This window comes from Agrilus planipennis, unplaced genomic scaffold, assembly GCF_000699045.2.
Source record: "Agrilus planipennis isolate EAB-ADULT unplaced genomic scaffold, Apla_2.0 scaffold108, whole genome shotgun sequence".
Taxonomy (NCBI): Eukaryota; Metazoa; Arthropoda; class Insecta; order Coleoptera; family Buprestidae; genus Agrilus; species Agrilus planipennis.
In genome coordinates, this window is record NW_020439204.1 from 459,683 (window position 1) to 483,934 (window position 24,252).

The window sequence follows — 24,252 nt, forward strand, 5'->3', positions numbered from 1 at the left end:
GGCGGATGATGAGGATATCGTGGGTAGAAAAGGTTAGAAATGAAGAGGTATTGGAAAGAATAGGAGAACAGAGGACTCTATGGAAGTCAATAAAAAATAGGCGAGATAGGTTGGTAGGACACCTTCTCAGACATGAAGGTCTAGTCAGAGACATTTTAGAGACAGAAACAGGAGTTAGGAGAGGTAGAGGTAGACCTAGGTTAGATTACTGTTCGCAAATAGTTAAGGATATGGGCTTTTCTAGTTTCACGGAAATGCGAAAATTAGCTCAGGATAGGAAAGAGTGGAGGTACGTGTCCAGCCAGTCTTAGGATGACGACCTTATGATGATGATGATGATGATGATGATGATAACGTTATTATCGGCCTTAGCAGTAGCCACCATCTAAGGCTTTAACACCCTTGGAAACACCCCTCATACACTTTTGAAGTTGTAGAGTTCAGAACCATCGACATAACTGTCTTGACCTCTTCTATAAGCCACTATGATGAGCAACCTTGAGGTGGAATTGGAGAAAACTCACGCAGGACTAAGCCACGGATGCGGCGATAGCCTTTTTGGCCAAATATTCTAGGAAGAATACGTGAACGCGTTGTCGTGACGAAGAATGCATCACTTGATTCATTGGTATTGGACCATCATTGCATTTGTTGGTCGCCCTTCCCCTATTTATATACACTCCTGGTGCGAGAGTTTTAAACAAATACGCGTCCCCATACACATTTTCTAATTCACGGAGGCTTTTAGGCAGTTTTCGTCAAATTTCACTAAAAATTGCCTCACGAAACGTTGTTTGTGACTTGAGTCATTCATTCTACAAATTCACTTCTACCGCTAAACATGTAAATTATGTGCGATTGGTCTTATCAATATTATATTAAAATCTGTCGGTATGTCGCCATAGAACCTACTGAACAGATGTTGAAGGAATTTAAGTTTTATGTTAGATATTATTACTGTAAGCAATGTTTCAATATCATCCCAGGGTGTACAACAATTTCAAGGGACCAGGGAATAGAGTAATGACCACTTACTGATTCAGCAGTATCTTCAAAATCGAAACAAGACTTAAAGTGAGATAATAATGAGCTGTGTTCCCTAAAAACAAACGAATGTTTGCTATTCACTTGATAACCCATAAAAATAAAATCCTAATCCACAAAACCAAAGCCGCCGACAAGTGGTACACAGAAAATTAATTATTACATCCACGTATTGGGCATATAAAAATACGACTTCGAAATGTAATAAATAGAAATTAAAGGAGAAATATTTCACGGGGTTTGTCATTATAATCTGTCTTTACTCTACCAGAAATCGTATTAGGACAAGCACGACGAAAGACTGCGATCAAAACAAGCAAATTGCTTTTCGATTAGCCGATTTGCCCTGTCGTCTTATTGTTCGTTAAACAAAAGTATAAAGAACGATTCGAAAATCCTCTTCTCCTGCTTCCTTCAAAGAATCAATTAAACGCTTTACAGGCCGTCGTGAATCATCCTCTTTGCATAAAAGAAGAAGAAGAAAACGACGATGATGATGATGATGACGATAATAATAATGGCCGACTACGTCTACGACGACAACAACAACAATAACAACAACAAGGATAGATCGAAGCGATCATCCCCTGGAAATTTAAGGATCAGTGACTTTAAAATTAATGTGCGTCAAACAAAGGGTAACAAATCGATGATTCCTGAGCGACCGTGGCGCGGATACCGACGAGAGCGACGGCAGCGTCTAATCCCCAACTTACATGGCCAATTTATGTTTGCTGTAACTAACGAAGTGTGAGAAATACTGCACCAGTTTTTGTCCGATTAGGTGCACAGTCATGGAGAAGTCATCAGTTTGCCGTTGGTTCGAACCAAGTCTCGCATCTCTTTTCCACTCCGCTCTTCTCTCATTATTCGAGTGATTCTTCACTGTTCGGATAATGACAGGATCGGACCATATGTGACCAAACACGACCAGGTGCTTTTCCATTCAGAGCGTCCACTAGGAAATGATGATAAATACAAACGCATTTTTCCTTCTCATAATTGCGTGTCGGATAGTTTACTCAAAGGCGATACTTTACTGCTAAAGATTAACAGCACAACGCAAATGTCTTGCTGGCAATATTAGCAACTTTATTATTCATTTCTCACGTACGTAATCACCTCATGCACTTTAGTATTTTATCGCTGCTCTTCGAAAATTTCATTACCGTTAAAAATTGCCTCTCTCACGCGAGGCATTTGCAACGTTGAAATCATGTTGTGGGGATTAGCGAAATATACGGAAATAAAAGAAACGAAATGATACGATATGGAAATATATAAAAATGCAATCAAATAAACAAAGGTAATCCTGGTATAACAAGGTTGATGTATAACACAATTTACAAATCCTTTGCTCCAGCAGAAAAATCAACTCAATTCAAAAATGTGATGTCTCAGATGTAATAAGCCCCTGAACACGAAAAACTAAGGTGTGCATTTCAATTAGAAAACAAATAAATGTAACGTATTGAAGTCATTTACTTTTTAAAACCACATTCCTCACATATCTGGCATTTTTTAACTAAATCTGAGTTTTGGTAACGATATCGATTTTAAGTGCCGAAAATATTCGTTCAATAGATGCATTTGTCCCTAGCAAAACAAAGAAGGCACTGGACGATGGCCACGCAACTTTCAAATGACATTGGTTAGACTTGGGAAATCTGTGAAGGAATTTAGCAATATAGGAACGCATTGAAGGTTTTGTGGGTCCTTTTTACCTATTATTTATTGCAGTGCGGTATTACAGCTGTCATTACGGAGAATGCGGGACGGTTAGCAGGTTGGCCGCCTTAACGAGGCAGGAACAAAACATTGCTACTATTACACACAAAACAGTAAATAGATAAATAAAAATAAGGCATAGATCTAATGTAAACTTACACAAATATTCTTATGACTACCGTCACAGGAGAGCACTGATTTTACGTGACAGCAATCAACATCTATATTGCATATCATCATCATAAGGTCGTCAGTCCTAGGAATGGTTGGACACGCACCTCCACTATTACTATATCCTCAGTTAATCTTCGCATTTTCCTAAAACTAGAACAACCCACTTCCTAACTATTTGCCAACAGTAATCTAAGCTAGCTCTACCTCTACCCCTCCTAACTCCCGTTTCTGCCTCTAATATGTCTCTGACTAGACCTTCATGCCTGAGAAGGTGTCCTACCAACCTAATTCGCCTCTTTCTTATTGACTTCCATAGAGTCCTCTGTTCTCCTATTCTTTCAGATATCTCTTCATTTCTAACCTTCTCTATTCACGGTATCCTCATCATTCGCCTGTAACCATACATTTCGAACGCTTCTAACCTTTTCTTTTCCGCCGCGCCGTGCTCCAAACAAACACTTTTAACAATCTTTTTCTAAATTAATCGTTTGCAAGCATAAAAGTGACTTCTTTTCATTGAAGGCGACTGGGCCCTTTGCTATCCTCTGTTTTATATCCCTACTACTCCTTCCGTCCTGACTTATTTGACTACCTAGTTACCTAAAATCAGCCCTTCTAATTTTTCGTCTCCCATCTTTATATTCGCTCTTTCCCTACGTTTTCTTCCCTTGCATACCAGTATTTTTGTTCTACTTTTATTTGTTTTCATACAAACTTTGTCAATACCGCTTCCATTTTATTTAAAGCTATATATGAATGTATAAATGTTGTAGTGGTACATTTGTTTAGTTTTCTCCCTCAAAAACAATCTTCCTTTTAAACGGCCAGTATTTAGAAGTACTTGAGAAGACAAATGCCTTTCTCCCTTTTTAAACAGCAGGATTTTTCATTTCGTTGATATTATTTAATAATGCGATATTATATATATATTATATTCTGCAGAGAAAAATGGTAAGTTGATAAAAATATTTATATCCATCAACCAATGTATTTCTGCACTACATTTTACAAATTTTACTCTACTATTTCAATTGAATGAGTAAAGTACAATAAAAATATAATATGCATATGAATGAACCTGACCTTGTAGTTAGGAGATGTAGTACCAGTATCGAAAACTGCATCACGAAAAGGATGTACAAAATTTATCCAAATCGAAGATTTGTAATCGTGTATTACTATATTTACTTAAATAATGATTACGTATGTGTACAATTCATTATGACATATAAGAATATATTTATATCATACGTATGTATTTACTTTCTATTGATAAACAAACAGGAATACGTAAGTGTTAAGGCAATTGTTCAAAAAAAACGCGATGCGATGCGTGGAACACAATACAAAAGAATGTTGTGCGATGTCTCGTTTTAGTCTAATTTTGATGTCAGAAAATAGGAACAAATGTTGACCTAGTAGCATGGCGAGAATAAGAAAAACAAGCATTTCGGGGAACCACGTAAATAATAGCGCGGCCGTGTAAACACAACGATACAACAATGTCTATTGTATCTTCTTGTTCGTCAATATTGGCTCAGAATGGCGCCACTAATTAGAGGGTCCTAATAGATTTTTGTGACGTTTACTTGGGTAACGATACAATTTTTCCTGCACACTTCATTAGACGATACACGCACGCACTTTTGTCGTGGCGTATTGAAAATTGAATTATTTACCGCGTCTATGAAAAGCCAGCAGCCTATAAAGCCCACTACAATCAACGATGACTTGACTGCTTATTATTGACAACGCGAGAAAAATCGGTTTTCATTTATCAACTGTTGTTGGCTTTGTGCCAATTAATTACTTGCACTATGTTATTTGAAAGTGATGGTCATACAGTCGGCACAGTTTGTCATCTTTCATATTTACGCAAGTAATTATTCGATTCAGAAGCATTCCCGTTTATACACTTAAAAATACGTATATGTATAATATAAATGCTGAAGTAATTCCGTGGTTAGAAAATTGAAAAACACATTTACCTACAGAGGTAATTGCCTTTTGATGACTGGCGCATTTTATTACGTAAACTCCACTGGTAGTTTGCATAAAACATCACGAAACATTCCTATTTACAATCGGTCTTTCATTAAGAATATTTTACGAATCAAATTACTTTCTACACCTTTCCGATAATGTCAGTTCTCATTACTTATATGCTTAGTACACGTTCATAAAAATGCGAAATACAGAATATTACCTGTGTATAAAATTTTAGTCGATTTATTCCATTTGAGTTGTAAAACCAACTAATTGATTACTTTCGCCCTCAACTTGATGAAAATCGATAATCAAGAAAATACAGAGAGCAGATTTTCACAAATTTTGTTTAACATGTGGCACGTTTCGCCAAAATTGGCTTCTTCATGTATGAGTACTTACTACTGACTCCAAATAGTTTACAATTGAAACTGGTAGTACACAAGAAATGTAGATTACACTTTAGAGTTATGCCTGACGAATCTTTTTACATCTACTCTGTATTTTTTCTTCGATCAACATCTAACCCAATATCACAAATTATTTAAATAACAAGGGTCCCTTTTTCAATTTTTTTTGTACGTTCTTATTTATTAATAACAACCCTACATTAAATACTAATTATGTAATTATAGTATATAATGTTACATATAAAAGAAATTATGAGTGCTTCAGCACAGGGCAAAGTAGTATTACGTAAATGAAAGTTAGTATCAGCAATTTCTTATGCTGAAGTGTACAATGTGTTGCATACCTACTTACAAACAATTTTTAACACAAAGGAAGTGATTAAACAAATTGTTCACAAAAGTAAATTTCGACCACTCGAAGCAATGGTGCTGACAGTTTCGTGCTCACACTGACTGATAGGGGGGAGGGCGGTTCAATAAGTACCCGTGTAAATGAAATGAAGACACAATTTTTTTTTGTTTTTTTTTTCAACATAGTCCACTTTTAGAAAAATACACTTCTCCCAACGATCCTGCCATTTTTTTCCCCTCCAAAAAATAAGATTTGTCGAACTCTCCAAAATCCCCCCCTGTCTCGGCGATGACTTCCTCGTTTGAGCTAAATTTCTTTCTCGCTAGTCATTTCTTCATGGTAGGGAACAAGATGAAGTCACAGGGAGTCAAATCAGGGTGTGCGGCAGCAAATTCATAACGTAATTCATGCATTTTGGCGGCAACAACTCCTGATGAATGTGCCGGTGCGTTATCGTGTTGAAAACGCACCTTCTTTTTCGTCAAATGCGTCCGTGTCTCCTTCAATTTTTTGTCGAAACAGTCCAATAACTCACTGTAGTATTGTCCAGTTATCGTTCTTTCTTTTCCTAAAAAATCCGTGAAATGATTTCCTCGGTAACAACGTTTGCCAGGCTTCCTGGTCGCTCCTATCAAAAACGGATCTTTGCCCACGTTTAAATTCGTTGAAGCAATATCTAACTGTAGTCGTAGATGGCGAAATGTCTCCATAAACAGTATCCAACTTTGTTTTCGTCTCCTCGCATTTCTTCCCATCCAAAAACAAAAAGCGAGTTGCCGAACGATACTGCTCTTAGCGAAAATAACGAAACACGTCTCAGTCGAATGGCTGCCAAATCCAAACTAACCTATCAATCAGTCTGAAATTCGTTTTGGCGTGGTTTGATAGATGGCAGCACACGATGACAACACCAATTTCCCTCAGGAACGTCCTCTGTTTTCAAACACGGGTACTTATTGAACCGCTCTCGTATATTATAAAGAAATATTTTTATGTAATAGTTCATAAGTAATAGAAGTATTATTTTTATTGGATGTTAGACGTCTATAAGTGTGTGTGACCCTATCTACCTACAAGTTTAACCCAGCAGAAAAATCGATGGGAAAATACGGTGTCCTGTCTGAGCTTTCTCAGCCAATTCCATTTGGTTTTGTTATCCTTCCATGCGCCAAAATGCAATTTATGGACATGTAACATGTAAATTTGTATTTTTTGAATTCATATAACCAGTTATGTTAGAGTAGTCGTGCCGAGGCGTTATTAAGGGAGTTCTCGCGAAAAATAACGTAATCCTCTAAAATACCACCGGTAATCCGGCGGCGCAGCGTGTGCGCCTGCGATAAATTAAAGAAAAACAGTAAGAACGCCGCGTAATTTAGGGATTGTCATTGATACGCGTTTGCTGTAAGTAGAAAGGGTCGTAGTAGGCGCTCGGAATATTGTAATGTAAACCCAACATGATCGTTTAACAAAAACGACCAAATGAAGTAGTATGCTAATTTCAATATTAAAACAACCTGTCTCTCACTTTCGCTGTTATTCAAATAAGATCTTGCAAACAACTCAAGAACACACAACAGTTTGCATACCTTTTTAGTAGGTGATATTGCAAATACTACATACTTCCCTGTATTAAATTACAGTTGTTAGCATTAAGCATTCATCTAACCAAAGCCTACTCATTTTATTTAAACTACTAAGTTGTAAAAACGAGTATCTCTACTGCTTGCTTCTTTCGTAAAGACGGTGTGTTTGAAATGATTTTCTAAATTACAATTTCAGTTGTATACACAGTGTAGGTAGGAATGATGAAATTTTCAACATCCTGTGTTATACTACACTTAAAATAGCTAAGATCTATCAATTTCGATTCGCGTTAATAAAGCAGGCACACAATAGTACTAATATTAAACGTTTACCATAGGAAATTATTGCTAATGTATGAGAGAACTTTTTCCCAGATCATTTTTCATTTTCAATCGTAAGTACTCTGTTTTATTAACATATATAATCACGCGAAACAAAACACAAAACGCTCGGAAAATATAAGGCACAGCACGATATTGATGGATCTCAGTCAGTTGTTTCCATTTCGCGTTGCTTTCACAGGAAATTACAAATTCCAGATAAAAACGAATCATTCATTCACTATATATAACCAAAATTAAAATTAAAAATAAAATTTCAAACACACCATCTTTTATCATCGTAAGGTCGTTAGATTAGCCACGCACCTCCACTCTTTCCTATCCTGAGCTAATCTTGGCATTTCCCTGAAACTAGAACATCCCACATCCTTAACTATTTGCGAACAATAATCTAATCTAAGTCTACCTCTATTCCTCGTAACTCCTGTGTCTGTCTCTAATATATCTCTGACTAAACCTTCATGCCTGAGAAGGTGTCCTACCAACCCCGCCTATTTTTTATTGACTTTAATAGAGACACTATCTTTACTAAAGAAGTAAATCACATTAAGAAAAAGATGGTAAAGATCAGTTTAGTGGTTTGCGAGAAAGTTAACTTTGAATGTATGTCACCTTGTTATGTTCTAATTTTGATACGTAGTTTAATTCTAGACAATTGGTACTCAATGTCACTAAGAAATAGATTTTTTTACAGGTTTTCTTTTACCTTAGATAAGTCATTCATTGGCAGGTAGGTGGTGTATTCTTTGAATGATTGTACCTGTTTATAGTTTTAAATTTTGAAAATTGTCCCTGAAATAATTATGCGAAGCGTGAAAAACACGAGAAGTCATAGATCTTGTCAAGAGTGGTGGCAGCACCAGCGGGATCCCAACGCGATCCCTCCGCCAGGATTATTAAATCAAGATTAGCCTTCCGAATGTGTGACCGTTCACGTCAAGAGGGTACCATACTTAGGCAGATGCATATTATACTCATACGTACATGCATACACGTATGTTATAAATATATGCATATACCGCGACCAACAAACAACCCACAACCCAACCAGACAGTGCTTTTTTTTTGTGTTATTATTATAATTAAAACGGCTATTGATTTGTGGATGCAGCGGACGTAAGGAATGCCGCGATGGTGAAGAAAACTATGAATACGAATGAATTAACGACATACCTGTAACAGGTTGGGACTAACAGTTACGATAAGCTTTTTGGTTAATTTTTACTCCTCGACTCTAAAGTGTTACCAAATTTTTATTCTCCAACGGCACCTGCAAAATAAAGAAAAAATGCAACCGACTTGATATTGAAATGTAGGGAAGATTTCAAAAAAATTTTAAAATGCATATTTGAAAAGGCAATAAAATTAAAATTGTGAAAAAAAGGAGTAGAAGCAAATTTCGATTAGATTACTGTTCGCAAATATGTGATATTTTCTAGTTTTAGGGAAATGACAAAATTGTGACTCAGGATAAGAAAGGGTGAAAATGCGTCTATACCAAAGGTGGCAATTCATCATCATCATAAGGTCGTCAGTCCTAAGACTGGTTGGACACGCACCTCCACTTTTTCCTAACCTGCGCTAATCTTCTCATTTCGCTAAAGCTAGAACAATCAATATCCTTAACTATTTGTGAACTATAAACTAATCTAGGTCTACCTCTACTCCTCCTAACTTCCGTTTCTTCTTCTAATATATCTCTGACTAGACCTTCATGCCTGAGAAGGTGTCCTACTAACCTAACTCGCCTATTTCTTATTGACTTCCAAACAGTCCTATGTTCTCTTACTCTCTAATATAATTGCGGCCCCTTTAAGCAGGAAGTCTATTAAAATTACACCTTCAGAATCCTTTTTCGGCAGTGGTGAGTCCCAATGGGTCCATTCCTTGCTCTGTACGCAAATTTAATCACCACTCGTTGCTAGACACCCTCCATTTTGATAATATGATATGACTTTTTCAAACTGTAGACAGGATTTAACAGGTCCCGACTTTTATAATGCGATGTTAAAATAAATACTCTTTTGATCTATAATCGAGTTAGGGGCGGAGCAGAGAGTTCAGCACTTGTACTATATGCAAATGTTTTTTTTAAATAACGTGTAACAGTAGAATTTAGATTTTCGCCCTGGAAAGTACTTTATTTTTTGTTTTCGCTTGTTACAGGTTGTAAGTTCCATGGACGCCATGAAATACTCCATGGACGCAGAAAAGTACCGTTCTCCCTATATGCCTCCCTCGACCCTTACAATGTCCATGTATTCCGATCCTAAATACATGGATTCGTCATCAAAGAGTTACCTCGAACGAGGCTACTTAGATTCCACATCGGCTCTGACGAAAGCCTACTTCGAATCCTCGAAGATGTACATGGACGGAAAATACAATCCGGAAGCGACGAGACCTTACTCCTTGGACATAGGTAAAATGTATCCTGATACGTCACCTCCTCTAGGGGGTAACGTAGCTTCCCCCAGGTCGAATTCGGACTCTCCGGATGTGAAACAGAGTCATAATTCAGAAAGGCAAGACGGAACTTCGTCTTCCAGTTCGACGACAACATCATCAGCTGGTGCTTCACCTGGTGGACTTGCTGGTTATTACCCCACAAACGCCATGCAGCAGAACGGATCAATGCCGTCGGGTCTGTTGCCGATGGCACAGTATGCAAGTCAGTATCCCACTCAAACACCTGGTGGAGAGTTTCGAAGGCCATTGACTGTCATATTTTGACCAGATCATTTACGCGCATAGATGTGTATGTATAAATGCAACTTGTTGACGACATATTTACCTAAGTTTAGTAGCAATCTTTCGCGGCATCTCACAACAGATTCGTCAATTTCTCTAGTAAACCGCTCATTGCTGCGTATGAATAAGTTACTCAGTGGTAACGTTTTTATTCGTTTTTGTGCTATTCTGAAAACTAAAATTCCTCTTCACAGGCTTTTCCTTTATTTTTATCCAATTGAATTACGTACCAAATAAAAAGAATATTTTTTTAAAACATATTCAGAAGTTAAATTATGCCGTTATTATAGGATTGCCAACATCTACAATTAAATTACCCAGTGACTGTTTAGAAAAACGGATTTAACCATATATTTAAAAAAAATAAAACTTGTCTGCAAAAGATGCAGATTTTTATAATTGATATTTTTAGTGAAATCGCCACCATATGAAATTAGTACTAACATGAAGGGGGCACAACAACATGGCCAAAATTAGACACCTTTCAAGGGCTAATTTGGTGCCAAGTTTAAAACTTAGAAGCTTATAATTTGTGTTTAGCGATTTCTTAGTATTTTCTTCTTTTTTCTTAACACTGGATACATCCTGAAGGTTAAGCTGTGGTTATGGCTACCTCACCATGACCTAATCTTTAAGGAGTGCATACATTTAAAAGGAAAAAGAAATACATAAAAAAAGTCATTAAACATAAATTGGGCCCGTAATTTTTAATCTTGGCACCACACTAGCTCCTAAAAATCCCCTAGTTTCGAAATCCGTTCTGATCATTTTGTTGCGCCAACTTCAGGGGCTAATGAATCCGATTGTTATTTAGTTGAAAGTTTGGTTAATAAGTAGGTGCAAGTACCACGAATTTTTAAAAATTATTCGAATATCGCCAAAAATCAACTTATCTAATAAAAAAAACAATGGGTGGACTATTACACTTGGTGTTTCCCCTACATTACCACGGAAAACCCGTGTTCTGTGGTTTGTATGTTTATCGGGATTAATAAAACTTAAATTATCACATACTCTTTCAATTAAATTAAAAAAAAAAATTACAGCTTACGTTTTTAGCATTTCAACCACCGAAAACATATTTGAAGTAAAAATGATGAACAGGGAATATAAACCTAAAATTTAATTGTTTTCATAAACAGTTTTATGTAATAAAAGAAGAAATGTAAATTCTTCTTGCATATCCGACAAATCGTTTGTTTTTTATTTGTTAAGTACGTCGTTTTGTATAATTATTCCATGTAAATAACTTACGATTAATGTAAAAATGTAAATAGTCCCTACATACGTGCGTATACATATTATAAGCAGTTACGAATTATGTAAATTATGTTATTGTTGGTTAATATCAACGACCATATACGTTATTAAGTATCTTATTCTTATTCCAGATTTATTAATAAGTTTATTTATTTTTAAGTGATCTTATTGTTCCTTTTTCAGTTTACAGCACGAAATAGCGTACACACTTCTATATCATAAAAAAAAATAATACACCTTAGACGTCTTGTTCACAATGTTATGTAAAAATCAAGTAGGAAAATAAAAATGTGATGATTATTAAGTTAAATTTATTTTTTATTTTTTTTATATTCCTTTAAATAATACGGTGGGTATAGTCACGAAGTGTTTTTAGGTATTGATAATTGTGAATAAACGTGCCTGTCCTTGAACTTCTACTTCTTACGAAAGGGTAAGTACACCTACCTATGTAGCAATTATGCAATGTGTAATTCATTGAATTAAAACGCTTCCGCTTATGACACGCGGCTGTAAGGATATATGAAACGCGGGGACGTGGCACTAACAGAAAGCGTTGGACTGAGTTGTCACAATTATATTAACAATTGTTTATTATAAATTTAGTTATAAATCGGCTCAGTAGTTTCCCGGATTACCCTTGATTAATAAACAAACTCAAACTGATCTTCAGTATGGATTATAAACTACTTGTTAAAAAGTTAAATTTAACTATAGTCAATAGCTTAAATTAATCAATAAGTTAAACTTCTGATAATTCTTTTATTTTATTGTACTTTTCAGCACAAAAATAACATCAAACTTTGATGTATAGGTACACACATAAAACTTTGAAGTACAAACTGATCCTCACCTGTCTTACGGGTCTTCAGTTTATTCTGTTTCTTTTTTTCTGTTTTGATTTTTATCTTACATAAGTAAATAATACCGTATGCGAAAATGCGGATCTTGGCATTGAGTTTATAATATGCCGCTCTCATTATTTGCAATAAGGACGACCGGGCGGTGCACACCGACTACAACAGGTACTTGAACGCACATATGTAGGTACGAATGCACATCCTCGATAGAAGTAAATTGTATCATGCCGGGGTTCACTCTTACGCTACCGGTATAACATTCTTTAGTCAATCAAAGAACTCATAATTGCAAAAATAGTATCATAGAAATAACAGATCAGTATTAACAGCATTGTTAAATCAGTTTAGGAGGCATTCAAACAGGGGCGGCCTTAGTCATTGGAAGGTTCCGGGCGGGTAAATTTTTGCGAGACCCTCGTCTTTCTGGAATTAATTTTAATGATGATACCTACTTGAAAAATGCAAAGTGATTCATAAATAAGTTTACGGTTTTAAAATTGTTTATCGGAAATTAAAAATTGATAAAGACAAAGATAGAAAATTTGCGGCTTTTCTTAAGACTATTAAGAAATTCAAATAAACATTAGTAGCATGTACTATTGTATTACTACCTAAAATTGTTCTAATTAGATTGTTGCGCGAGTGTGCGAGGCCCCTGCAAGAGCGAGGCCCCGGGCGGTTACCCTGTTCGCCACCTCCAAAGGCCGCCCCTGCATTCAAATATTACATAATCTGACGTAAAAGGTGAAGGTATCTTATGCAAGATAAGAACCATAAAATAATTAATAATTTGAATCGCATTGTAGCGTATCTTCTTGAATTAGTCTTGAATATATATAAGCAATTTATTTAACACAGAATCACTACACTAAATGCAGTTATTCATTATCACTGTAGATCTATCTCACTGTTTGGTCTTCTCGTTAGCGCATTATTTATATCGCTACCTTGCTTGGGCTGTCGACTACATACTCTCAGAATCTGGTCGCTTATTTATATCGATAACAATATTTAATCGTTGTTTTAATCTCAATTTTCAATAAAACCTTTAAAAAAGTTCTTATATGTTATCATTCGAGGAAGGATCCATCCCTCGAGAACAGTATTTTTTTCCTTGATAAAAGGTACCTTATATGTCCTTTTGTGTACCCCTGAGAATATGTACAAAATTACATGATAGGTGTTGCCTGCGACTTCACTCGCGTTAATATCCTAGATATGTGTCAAAAATCATCCACGACCACATAAAACTAATTATCCCTTTCCCTCGAAAACAGTATTTTTTCCTGGATAAAAGGCACCCTATGTCCTTTTCCGTACCCCTGGCAATGTGTACAAAATTACATGATATGTTTTACCTGCGGCTTCGCATGCGTTGATGTCTTAAATACGTGTCAAACTTCCGGGACCACATAAAATTATGTTTTTCCTATCCCTCGGGAACAGTATTTTTTCATGGATAAGAGGTACCCATATGTCCTTTTCTGTACCCTGACGATAAGTACAAAATTACATGATAGGTTTTACCTGCGGCTTCGCTCGCATTGATGTCTTAAATACGATCACGTAAAACTAAATCTTCCTTTCCCTCAGGAACAGTATTTTTTCCTGGATAAAAGGTATCCTATGTCCTTTTCCGTACCCCTCACAATGTATCTACAAAGTTTCATGATAATCGGGTGAGTACTAAAGGCGTGAAGTTGTAGCAACCAAACAAACAAACACATTCGCATTTTTGATATTAGAAAGTATTTTGTGGGATACAATATCGTGCCGAGACTAGCTGGTGTTACAAAAATTTTGTGAAAAATTCCGACCAATACACAATAGGTTATTGATTTAAACGAGCATTCTCATTTATTCATCGATTACTCCGGGGCCCCAAAGAATGCTCTTTAAATAAGGCATTTTGTTAAAGCGATATTCAAACACTTCGGGTTCCATTCGACACACTGCTGTCGCGGCTTGATAAATGGCCTTCATAATAGTTCATTATACCTCTCCACTGTATACACTCTTTTTTCTTCTTTACGTCCTTCTCGTTGTAGAAGTGTTCCCCGCGCCTTCCACCATCTGCGCCCTATGATCAATCCTTTACGCCGATTCACAGCCGAGGTGTTAGTATAGGAAAATTTGAAAATAAATATTTACACAGTAATTCGTTGCGACGTAACCCACCCTCTTTTGTGGCCCATTGTGCGCCGTAATTAATGTTTTTACAAGAAATAAAGGGGCAGCAGCAGCAACTCCGCTTCGTCCCGACACCATCGAGCCACCCGTCTTCATTCCACCGGCTTAAATTAAAAACGAACAATGAGCTTGTGATTTACTAAATAATGAACTCTTTTAGCCATGCTTTATGCACAGTTTGCTTCACAAAGAACATAACTGTTATTAATGAGAAAATAAAGCCCAACATAGAATCACTTTCTCGTTTGAGGAACTACATAGCTGCATTTTCGCACTAAACTGAATGTCACCCAAAAAAGAAGTAGTTAAAGAAAGATATTTCTTTACTTCTTACCTAGAATTATGTCAAATGTGCTAAAATAATTCTGTCTGTAAATGAGAAATCCGTTTAAAAGCAAAACACCTTCGCTTATGTCCACCGTTCGTCCGTTTTTGTCATGGCCGAATTTTTCAGATTCAGTTGTTTTTGAAATTTAGTATACTAATTTGGCGATTTTCTTTAGTTGGCGTTCAAAAATTACAAAAATTTTAAAAGTTTCAGATACCTTAACTGCTTGTTAAGGTTTATATTGTAGAATGTAGTGGGATGGGTTAGTAATAAGAAGCTCAAAAATATATTTGAAGTCTTTTGGCGCTGCTTAAAAATAAACTCGATTCACACGTATAATCAGTACGGAACGACGGCAGGCGACGCGTCGACCGTTTGCACCTATGGACGCCATTACATGGTAACAGGCACGTTCGCTTTTCGTCTTAATGTATTTATGCAACTTCTTGTTTTTTTTACTAATTTCTAGTAGTTTCATTCATTTATTTTGGAAAATTGGAATTTTGATTTTTCACATCTGTTAGATGCGCCGTGAAGGCTACTTTTTTAATTTGTATGTGGAATATTCATCTCCTACGAAATATAATTACGAAAGTATGTTTTTTAAAAGAAAATTGCCGTAAATGGTTTTTAATAGTAATTAACACCATTTGAATAATGCTTGGTATTTGGTAAGTTTGGTGACCATGGTCAGGATTGTTTCTCCTCCGGTATGAACACGGATGGAGTCGTTTATTCGACGTTTCGTCGTCCTCAAGGAAACGTAGCGAGGACGTAAAGTCCTTCACTGTGGTTGTACTGATATTCTGTTTCACAATTTTTGCGCTTTCATGAAAGAAGGGTAATCTTCATCAACTCCCTGCCGCTCGTGCGATCGGGTAGCGCCGGATTTCCGAGGAAGGTAGAAGAGCATAATTAACGAAACGTCAGATAAACGACTCCATCGATGTCCTTGCCGATGGAGAAATAATTTTAGACTACGGCCATCAAGTCCAAGTATCAAGTATTATTCAGATAACAGCGGCAGTAAAAGCCTAACTCTTTTTATTCACATCAATGTGCCAAGAAATAGTTGATGCTCGGGTTAGTGCAGTGGTTTCCAACCTTTTTGTACCTGCGCCCCCTTAATTTTTCTAACAATTACAACATTATAAAAATTTAATGCGACGGTTGAGTTTGTTTTTCAGCGCAAATTTTCTCAAACCGTGGTATCACTGTAGAAATCGCGGTTCTCGGTTCCTTTTCAATCACTAAGCGAGATCGATACTTTGTTTTTAAGACTGTAGAAAAACCAGTTTCACATAGGTAAGATGTTACAAATGGCAATAACATTTCTAAAGCTTTCTTTGTCAAAGTAGGAAAATCTTCGTCGTCGAAAATGATATTTTGGAAACAGCTGCATGCCCCCCTTGCAACAGTCTCGCGCTCCCTAGGGGGGCGCGCTCCACAAGTTGGAAACCACTGGGTTAGTGACAAAAATTGATAACGGCCAAAAACTTTTTTACAGAAAAACTTCTATTTGGAAAACTGAAAGAAAATCACAGTAATGGGACTTAATTATTTACTCATTGTTTGTTATAATAAATAATTAGATAAATAAACTTATTTTTTATTATTTATTATGATTTATTCCGCGTCGTGAAACTAGTTGTGTCCGCTCTTGTACCTGTTAAAGTAACTTTTAATAAATCACATCTGCAGAATTATTGTCAGAGGTTTTGATAAACGATGTCGTCCTGATACCGCGATACCTGTACATAAGAGTACGGAATTACACATGTAAACGGACAAATACATGCATAATACAGGGAGACAAAACGACGTTCTCGATAATGACGCGCAATATATTAGGAGCAGCAGCGACAGTACGTCCGAGAAAAATCGTAAGCATTTTTCTAAATGCAAATCGCTGCCCAGTAAAATATATGTGGACGCCAGTTTGAAAAAGTTATCCGTTTTGTACATAAATTGATGCTCTTATAAGAACACAAAGACTCGAACTGTCCGTATGTACGTTCTGGATTCACATTATTAATGAAACAGGTTGCAACACCTACACTTATTAGGAAATTCAGCTGCGTCCGCCGGTAACTTTTATAAATAAACTGGGATTTTTCTGGTTGACATTTCTATTTTCCGAATCTGAGATAATACAAATGTTGTCGATCTTGTGAAAGAACAAACAATAATATGATGACTCAAAAATGTGAACGAGTTAAAAATATATTTTCACTCAAAAACAGTTAGACAGGTGTAGGTATATCTACATATATAAAAGAAAGTCGTCTTAGTTACACTATTTATAACTCAAGAACGGCTGAAACGATTTGGCTGAAAATTGGTGGGGACGGGCATAGGATAATTTTTATCCCGTTCCCGTGGAAAACGCAAGTTACACGGAATGACAAAACGCAACTGACAGCAAAACGAAAATTTTATCAGTCAAAACATCAGTCTAGCCCCCAACCTGGGGGTAATTACCCCCGCGGGGGTAAATCATTTATTCTGTGGGGGTAACAACGAACCTAATAATTAAGGCCTAAAATACGTAGCTAGATAGTAAAAATATAAAATTATAAATGTGTCGATGTTTATACAACTGTATGCATAATAGGTGAATATTGAACCAAACAAGACCAAATTTGAAAATTTAGGATGCGTTTTAAACGAAATTAAAGCTAAATGCAAAATAATACCAACCATCACATCAACTATTTTTTAGATATATAAAATTGTAAGACTGATGTGCGATTTGTGATTATTAAAGATATTTGTATTTGCTTGTATTGTTTGTATTGATGACATTTTAAGATCAGGGTAAAATCAGTTTTCCTAATAGGTCACAGGGGTAACAATATTAAAAAGGTTAGAAACTGCTGATCTAGCCGTTCATTTGTTAAAAATGGTATAACAAAACGCAACTGACAGCTAAACGTAATGTTGTTTATGGTTAAGTATGATTTCTAGTCAGATTTACCTGAAACTTGGCTTTAATGCTTTTTGATATAAAATTAGTAATATACATACCTATTTCAACATTTTTAACAAATTTTACCTCTTTAGGAAGCTGAAAGGGGTTTGCAAAGATTGCATGTTTGTTTTTGGTCCGATTTACTTGAAATTGGTTAAGAACTTCAATTTCTGTTGGAGGGGAGGAGTGGTGAAGGGGAGTTGCAATGTTTAAATGGAACATATATTATTTGTGGTCAAATTTACTTGAAACTTGGCCTTAATGCTCTCTCATTGAATTTCTGAAAGACCTATCTCGACATTTTAAAAAATTCAACTTCCAAAGGGTAAAAAGGTGTTGCAATTTTTGTTTGGGACATACTTTATTTGTGGTTGAATTTACTTGAAACTTGATATTATTAATGAAATGAAAAAAGGTTTCTGGGGGTATATTTTATTTGTACTCGGATTTACTCGAAGGTTGCTCATTGTTAAAATTAAGCAAATACGTGTTTTGGCAATTTCTAAAAATCAACCCTTAAGGATGAAATGTTGTTGCTACGTTTGTATTTAAAATCTAACATGGCAACATTACATAAAATTAAAACGTTGTAAGGGTGAATTGGAAGTTGAAAGGTTTTATGGAGAGAAAATATTAATTTCTGCGAGCGAAGCCGCCGGGAAAGGCTAGTTATTTATAATTAAGTGAACAACGGATAAAATAATGTCTAACTTTAAAGACTTCAAATGTTTTTTGATATTCCAATAAATTATAGGTATACATACCTACTGTTACTCTGAAATACGGTTATCAATTTTCAGAACTATCGACACTATTTCATTTAAAAGTCATGACAAGCTCACATGCAAGACAAACAATTTCAGCACTTGTGCAAAACCAAGACTTAATACGCAAGACCAACACAAGACCGAGACTGTATTGGCAAGACCAAGACCATAAGTATTTGAGCAAGACCAATACCAAGACAGGAAGAGTCTTTGTCTTCCTTTGCCTTTCGCTAACCTCCACTCAGCAAATTTTCGTTTAATATACAAATTTTCGACAGACTAGAATTGTATTTTTTTTAACGAGCATTGAAATTAAATATAAAAAATATAGCTATTTATTTTATCATTTATTATCATTTTGAGAATGAATATCGCATATTCGGTCAACTTTATTAAATTACACGTTCGTCTGGCTGGTCGGCCGAAGAGGTTGGTTTTTCGTGTAATTTAACACAATTACACTGGCAAAGTGGAAATTAAATCTTTGTTGACTGAAATTCCAGTCGATCTGTCGCCCCATCGAATCAAGGTTCTCTGTTTAGACAGCGAACATAATACAAAGGGCGATAACTCGATAAGCTGACAGCACACAGCGGCAAAAAGAATTTAAACAGAAGCCCTACATTTGAGGTTCGAGAATGGCATAATAGAATCAGGAACAGAGACGTCCGCAACTCGAACAGCGTTTATCGAAGTACGTTAATTGTCCCTTCATGATATATAAATGGAATGTAGCCATAAATTCAAAGAACTCGTCAATAACACATGTACATACGCATATGGATATTCCAAAGAATAAAAATTACAAAAAACTAGACAGCGTACTAAATGAATTGAAAAGCTGGAAACACCACAAGACTTTTACTTATGTTACTTATCAGAAATCGATTTTATTGTTTAAACTTATCAACCAATTACTCAACCATTCAACGACATTCATCTGTAAATGGGGATGCCGGGATCGGCATCTGTATAATAAGCTGACCATTTCCGTTTGTTTGGTTTATTTTGAATAAATAAATATCAGCAAAATATTCTAAACCATCGCTCTTTACCTGGTTTATTTATTATTATCGTATTTTTGAATATGCAGTTTACCGAAGATGAAATCGTTACCTATAGGGAAAAATTCTAGGGAAAAATTTCCCGTTCGAAAAAAATTCTTGAAAAGTCATTTTAAATGAGAGCTAATAATTTTAACCCGAAAAATGAGCCCCTACAGTAAAGCCCCCACAATTTTCCCTAACGCTATGATAGCTTTAAGAATATTACTGACCTTATCCGTTTCTATTACTTCTTCAAATTAAAAATAATAAAGAATTATTCAAGATCAACTACGGTTCAAAATAGACTCAGCGGATTGGCATTAATTTCAATAGAAAATGAGGTCGCATTAAATTATACGGTTAAATTTCTACTTTTGCAGAAATTAAAGCTAGAAAATCTATTTGGTCTTTCCTTTGATATTTTTGTTGTTTAATTGTGAATTGTACAACACATGTTTTGTTTATAGATATTAGGTACAAATGCATAAATCAGTTTCAAAAAGAAAGTTTTTTATGTACCTATGTATATATGCCACATCCCAAATTTTAAGGAGGGCTATTTAACAGTTTGCCTGGGTTGGCCTTAACTCTAGAGACGGCCCTGGCTCTACTGTACTATTCTGTCGTGGGCCATTAAATTTTTCTTTTCCAGACGTTTCGCTTTGCTTTATTAGCAACATCCTCAGCATTAATTTAACAGCGAGGGTTGAGTATCATAAAAAGAATCTGTTATTTTTTGGTAAAACGATAAATAAATATTATTATAGGTATATGTAACTATTACATAAGTAATGTTAAGAAATGTATATGTCTTGTTGCTAGTTCTTAGTATTTTACTTTTGTATTCTTTTCTAAAAGAGGGTAGTTTTTATGGTATTTAGGTAGAAAGGTTAGTAGCGTATATACAGTAAGCAGAGTTCGTGACGGATAGTCAGCGCGGTCGGACGTCTTAACCATTAGTAATATATATAGTTATAGTTCAAGTAGAAAGAATATTTTTTAACCACACCACAATTATTAAAGTTTATAAACAATTCCATTGTGTTTTTGTCGCTTCTTCAATTATCTGCCAACAGAATCCATATTTTTATTTGAGTTATTCAAGGTATTTTGTTTTCTTTAAGTTTTTACAACAGCATGGTTAAGCGCAAAGAGGGGCTTGACGAATAGCTCTACCTTCCCCAGCCACATTTACTTTTTTACACAAACGTTAAGGAGAGATAGGATGTAGCGGCATACTTCCTACTTCCTACCTCATTCTGCGCTCCATTGTGGTGCTGTAGTATTGGATGCTACCTCCAGTGTTTAGTGTTTAGATGCTGGTTAGACGCGCACCTCTGCTCCAATCCTGAGCCAATTTTCGCATTTCTGCAAAGCTCACATTCCTGACCATTTAAGAAGAGTAATAACCAAATGAGTAGAGCTTCCTTTGTCCCTTTTTACTCGTACTTCTCCTTCTCATATGTCTCTTATTAACGCTTCATAAGTCAGCTTCCTACCATCCTATCCCTCCTTTTTCTTTATTGACTGTCACAGCACCATTTGTTCTCCTTTTCTCTAACCTTTTCTATTCATAAATCTAAATATTCCTACCTATTTCATACAGGTAAAAAGTGCAGTTTTATTAAACATAGTTTTAATTTATAAGTACTTTTATTTTTCCCTGTTCGACGCCTATGGTAGAATTCATTTCTCGTCCGATTCTCGTCACACCCTCCTTCGAAGTTTATTTGAAGCGCATTCAATTAAAAGGCATGAGTGGCGGTTAGTTAGGATTGCGAAGATAACAGTTAACAGGGGGCGGTGCAATCAAAAGCGTCTACTAAGTAAACGAGTTTCATTGTAAATAATATAGACGATGTTGCCAGTGTTACATTCATGTATTATTCTGTAACAAATGATCAATCCATTTAAATTATCTGCTATTATCTTTAATGTTTCAAAACAACGTTAAAGACCTTACTGCCTTTACGCCACCATCAAGAATTTTTGAGAAAGTAATGGATATATATAATCATTAGATTTTTTAAAAACAACTAGCTTGATTACCACTAAAGTTTAATTATCATTAATGTTCTGATATGTACCAAATGTGACATAAAACTTAAACATTAGGATTATCCAAAAATTATCTACAGCAAACAATTTGACCAAAATCAATCAAACTTAAACCATCGTTGACCAAACAATTTCACTCATCAATTGATGGTGATACAATGATTTCTATCGATTTTTTTGAAAAAATTTCTCCACACTTCCTGTCAGATTGTTTCAGGCAATTAATCACGAAAATGACAGTAAAATAATCTCTAAAATATGTTCCTGATATATACTTTATTTTACTTCAATCCATTAAAAGCAAGTGGGTTCAATATATACGCTATTGATGTGACAGCAAACCAAATACGGGATTCCACACTGGTGCAAAATTTACAATAGGGATGAGTGCTGCTTACGGAATTCAGTAAACTATTTTCAGTTTTTCATTATCGTGTCTTTGTCTTCAGTTTATTGACCAATGGGGCGTTATCCATAAAAAAAATTTACCAACCAAGTGGGCCACGGTAGCCGTCGATTGTCAAATTAAAAGTGAAGTGGCAAGACATCCAGTCGCTCCGCACATAATCGCCTTGGAGTTTTAACGAGAACGATCGCTTTGAATGACGAGACCTGTAATTTCGTGGCTGTTGGTGCACCGCGCACACTTGACGTTTCGTTAAATGCGTAACCCAGTCATTATCGGGCTGACCGTGAAGAAAGCCCTTTGTTAAAATAACTAAACAGCACGAGTTCTTCCTTGTTATTTGAACTGAACACTCGATTAAATCCCAGTTCTTGTACTCCATTCGTGACCGAACTGCCCCGGTAGCAATGACCAGAGCTGCATATACAACCATTCTTGAAGCAATTGATATGAGGATATGATTCTCCAGTATAATGTGTAATCATGTAGTAATGGTGTCAATTTTGCTCGATAGGAAAAAATTTTTTTAGACAATTTTTTAACATGCTTATGTAGGTACAGCTAAACCATCAAAAGGTACCCTTGACTTTTTCACTTGCGGGGCAGATGATAAATAAGAACCACATTCCGCTAGAAAAGAGTATCTCTCACTCTCAGGAGAAACATTGAAATGTACAAGAAATTGATCATTGAAAACACGCTATTTGCTCCAACTTTATGTATTTTTATTCAGTTCTCTACTATATTAATTATGAAAATCACAGCTGGCCCTTTGGGTTATGTCGAGTTCTTAGGTCGAATAAGAGCTGAACTGAAATTATTTATCTTAACACAAAATTAACATTATAACCTGAGAGGCGACGTGTCGTTGGTCCAGCAGGACGTGAAAAGTTGGCAAAACAAAGAGACGCTCTTCCCAATTTTCTTTCAAACTGATTCAAAATTAAACAGATTTGATGAAATTGATATCTAGATATCGGTAAATTAAATCAAAATTTTACAAAGAAGAATTTGTAGGAATCAGACAGCTATAGGATCCGATAAATTATTAAGTATTATACTATAATTACTACTATAATTTATAGTTTAATCCATGCAAATATTTATAAATGCCATAAGCTGAGTGTCCAGCAAGCGTACACAGTGTCGAACTAAGCGATTTTAGGCATGGAATCGCGGGATCCACATTAAATGTACCTATACGTAGTAAAATTTTACACTAAAAAGATTAAAACTAGGAAAACTATATCAAAAGAATTGGTATTTTCAGGCGTCTCGCTTAAATTAAGCCTTGTATGTTAGTTTCGTTTATAATGTTCGATTTTTCACTTCCACCCTTTGCGCCTCCACACCTCTGCACCCACCTAAAACCACTTTTTTAAGTAGTACCTACTCTACAAGGTCATCCCCTTGGCCCATTTACTTTAACCTCTGCCAATTTAAACGATTGTCATTACTATTCCTGATTTCTGTAGATGATTCCTGTTATCCCATTGGGACTCCAATAACCAATAATTTTTGATTTTCAGTACTATAGAATTTTTTATTTTATGTTTCAAGCGTATTAATTATCTTGATGATTGTGAGCTAAAATGCTATAAACAAATATCCTTTGGTTGATGTGACAAATTAAAACATTAACAAACGCGAATCTCATTAATTGTATTTTAATTACATTTACAACTGTAATATAAATACAACAACCATTTCTCTCCATTTTATAGGTTCTATTAAGCATCCTGAGTAAAAGTTTTCGCTTCCTTTCAACAAGAACATCCATGTAAATTTTAATCCATTGTGACGTAGCATTGCCGTGAATCCAGGAAAGTATCCGTAACTGGTGCTCGACGCTTTGTTGAACGAAACAAACGGCAAAATGTACGAACGAACGTAACAACAGAACGCCATCTTATATGACACAATACCTACTAAACTTTAATGACGTAGTGTTGTTGCCGTTGTATTTGTATTAATATCTTGGAATGGAGCGTAA

The 24,252-nt window shown here is 35.6% G+C and overlaps 1 protein-coding gene across 1 annotated transcript in view; it reads left to right on the forward strand.

The window, feature by feature from the left end:
- Positions 1–11,901, forward strand: part of LOC108736581 (transcription factor SOX-2-like) — a 92,431-nt gene extending 80,530 nt beyond the window's left edge. The window contains exon 4 of the mRNA XM_025978117.1: positions 9,789–11,901. Coding sequence (XP_025833902.1) covers positions 9,789–10,355 — 567 coding nt within the window. The 3' untranslated portion in view covers positions 10,356–11,901. The remainder of the gene's footprint in view (positions 1–9,788) is intronic.
- Positions 11,902–24,252: the final 12,351 nt, after the last annotated feature.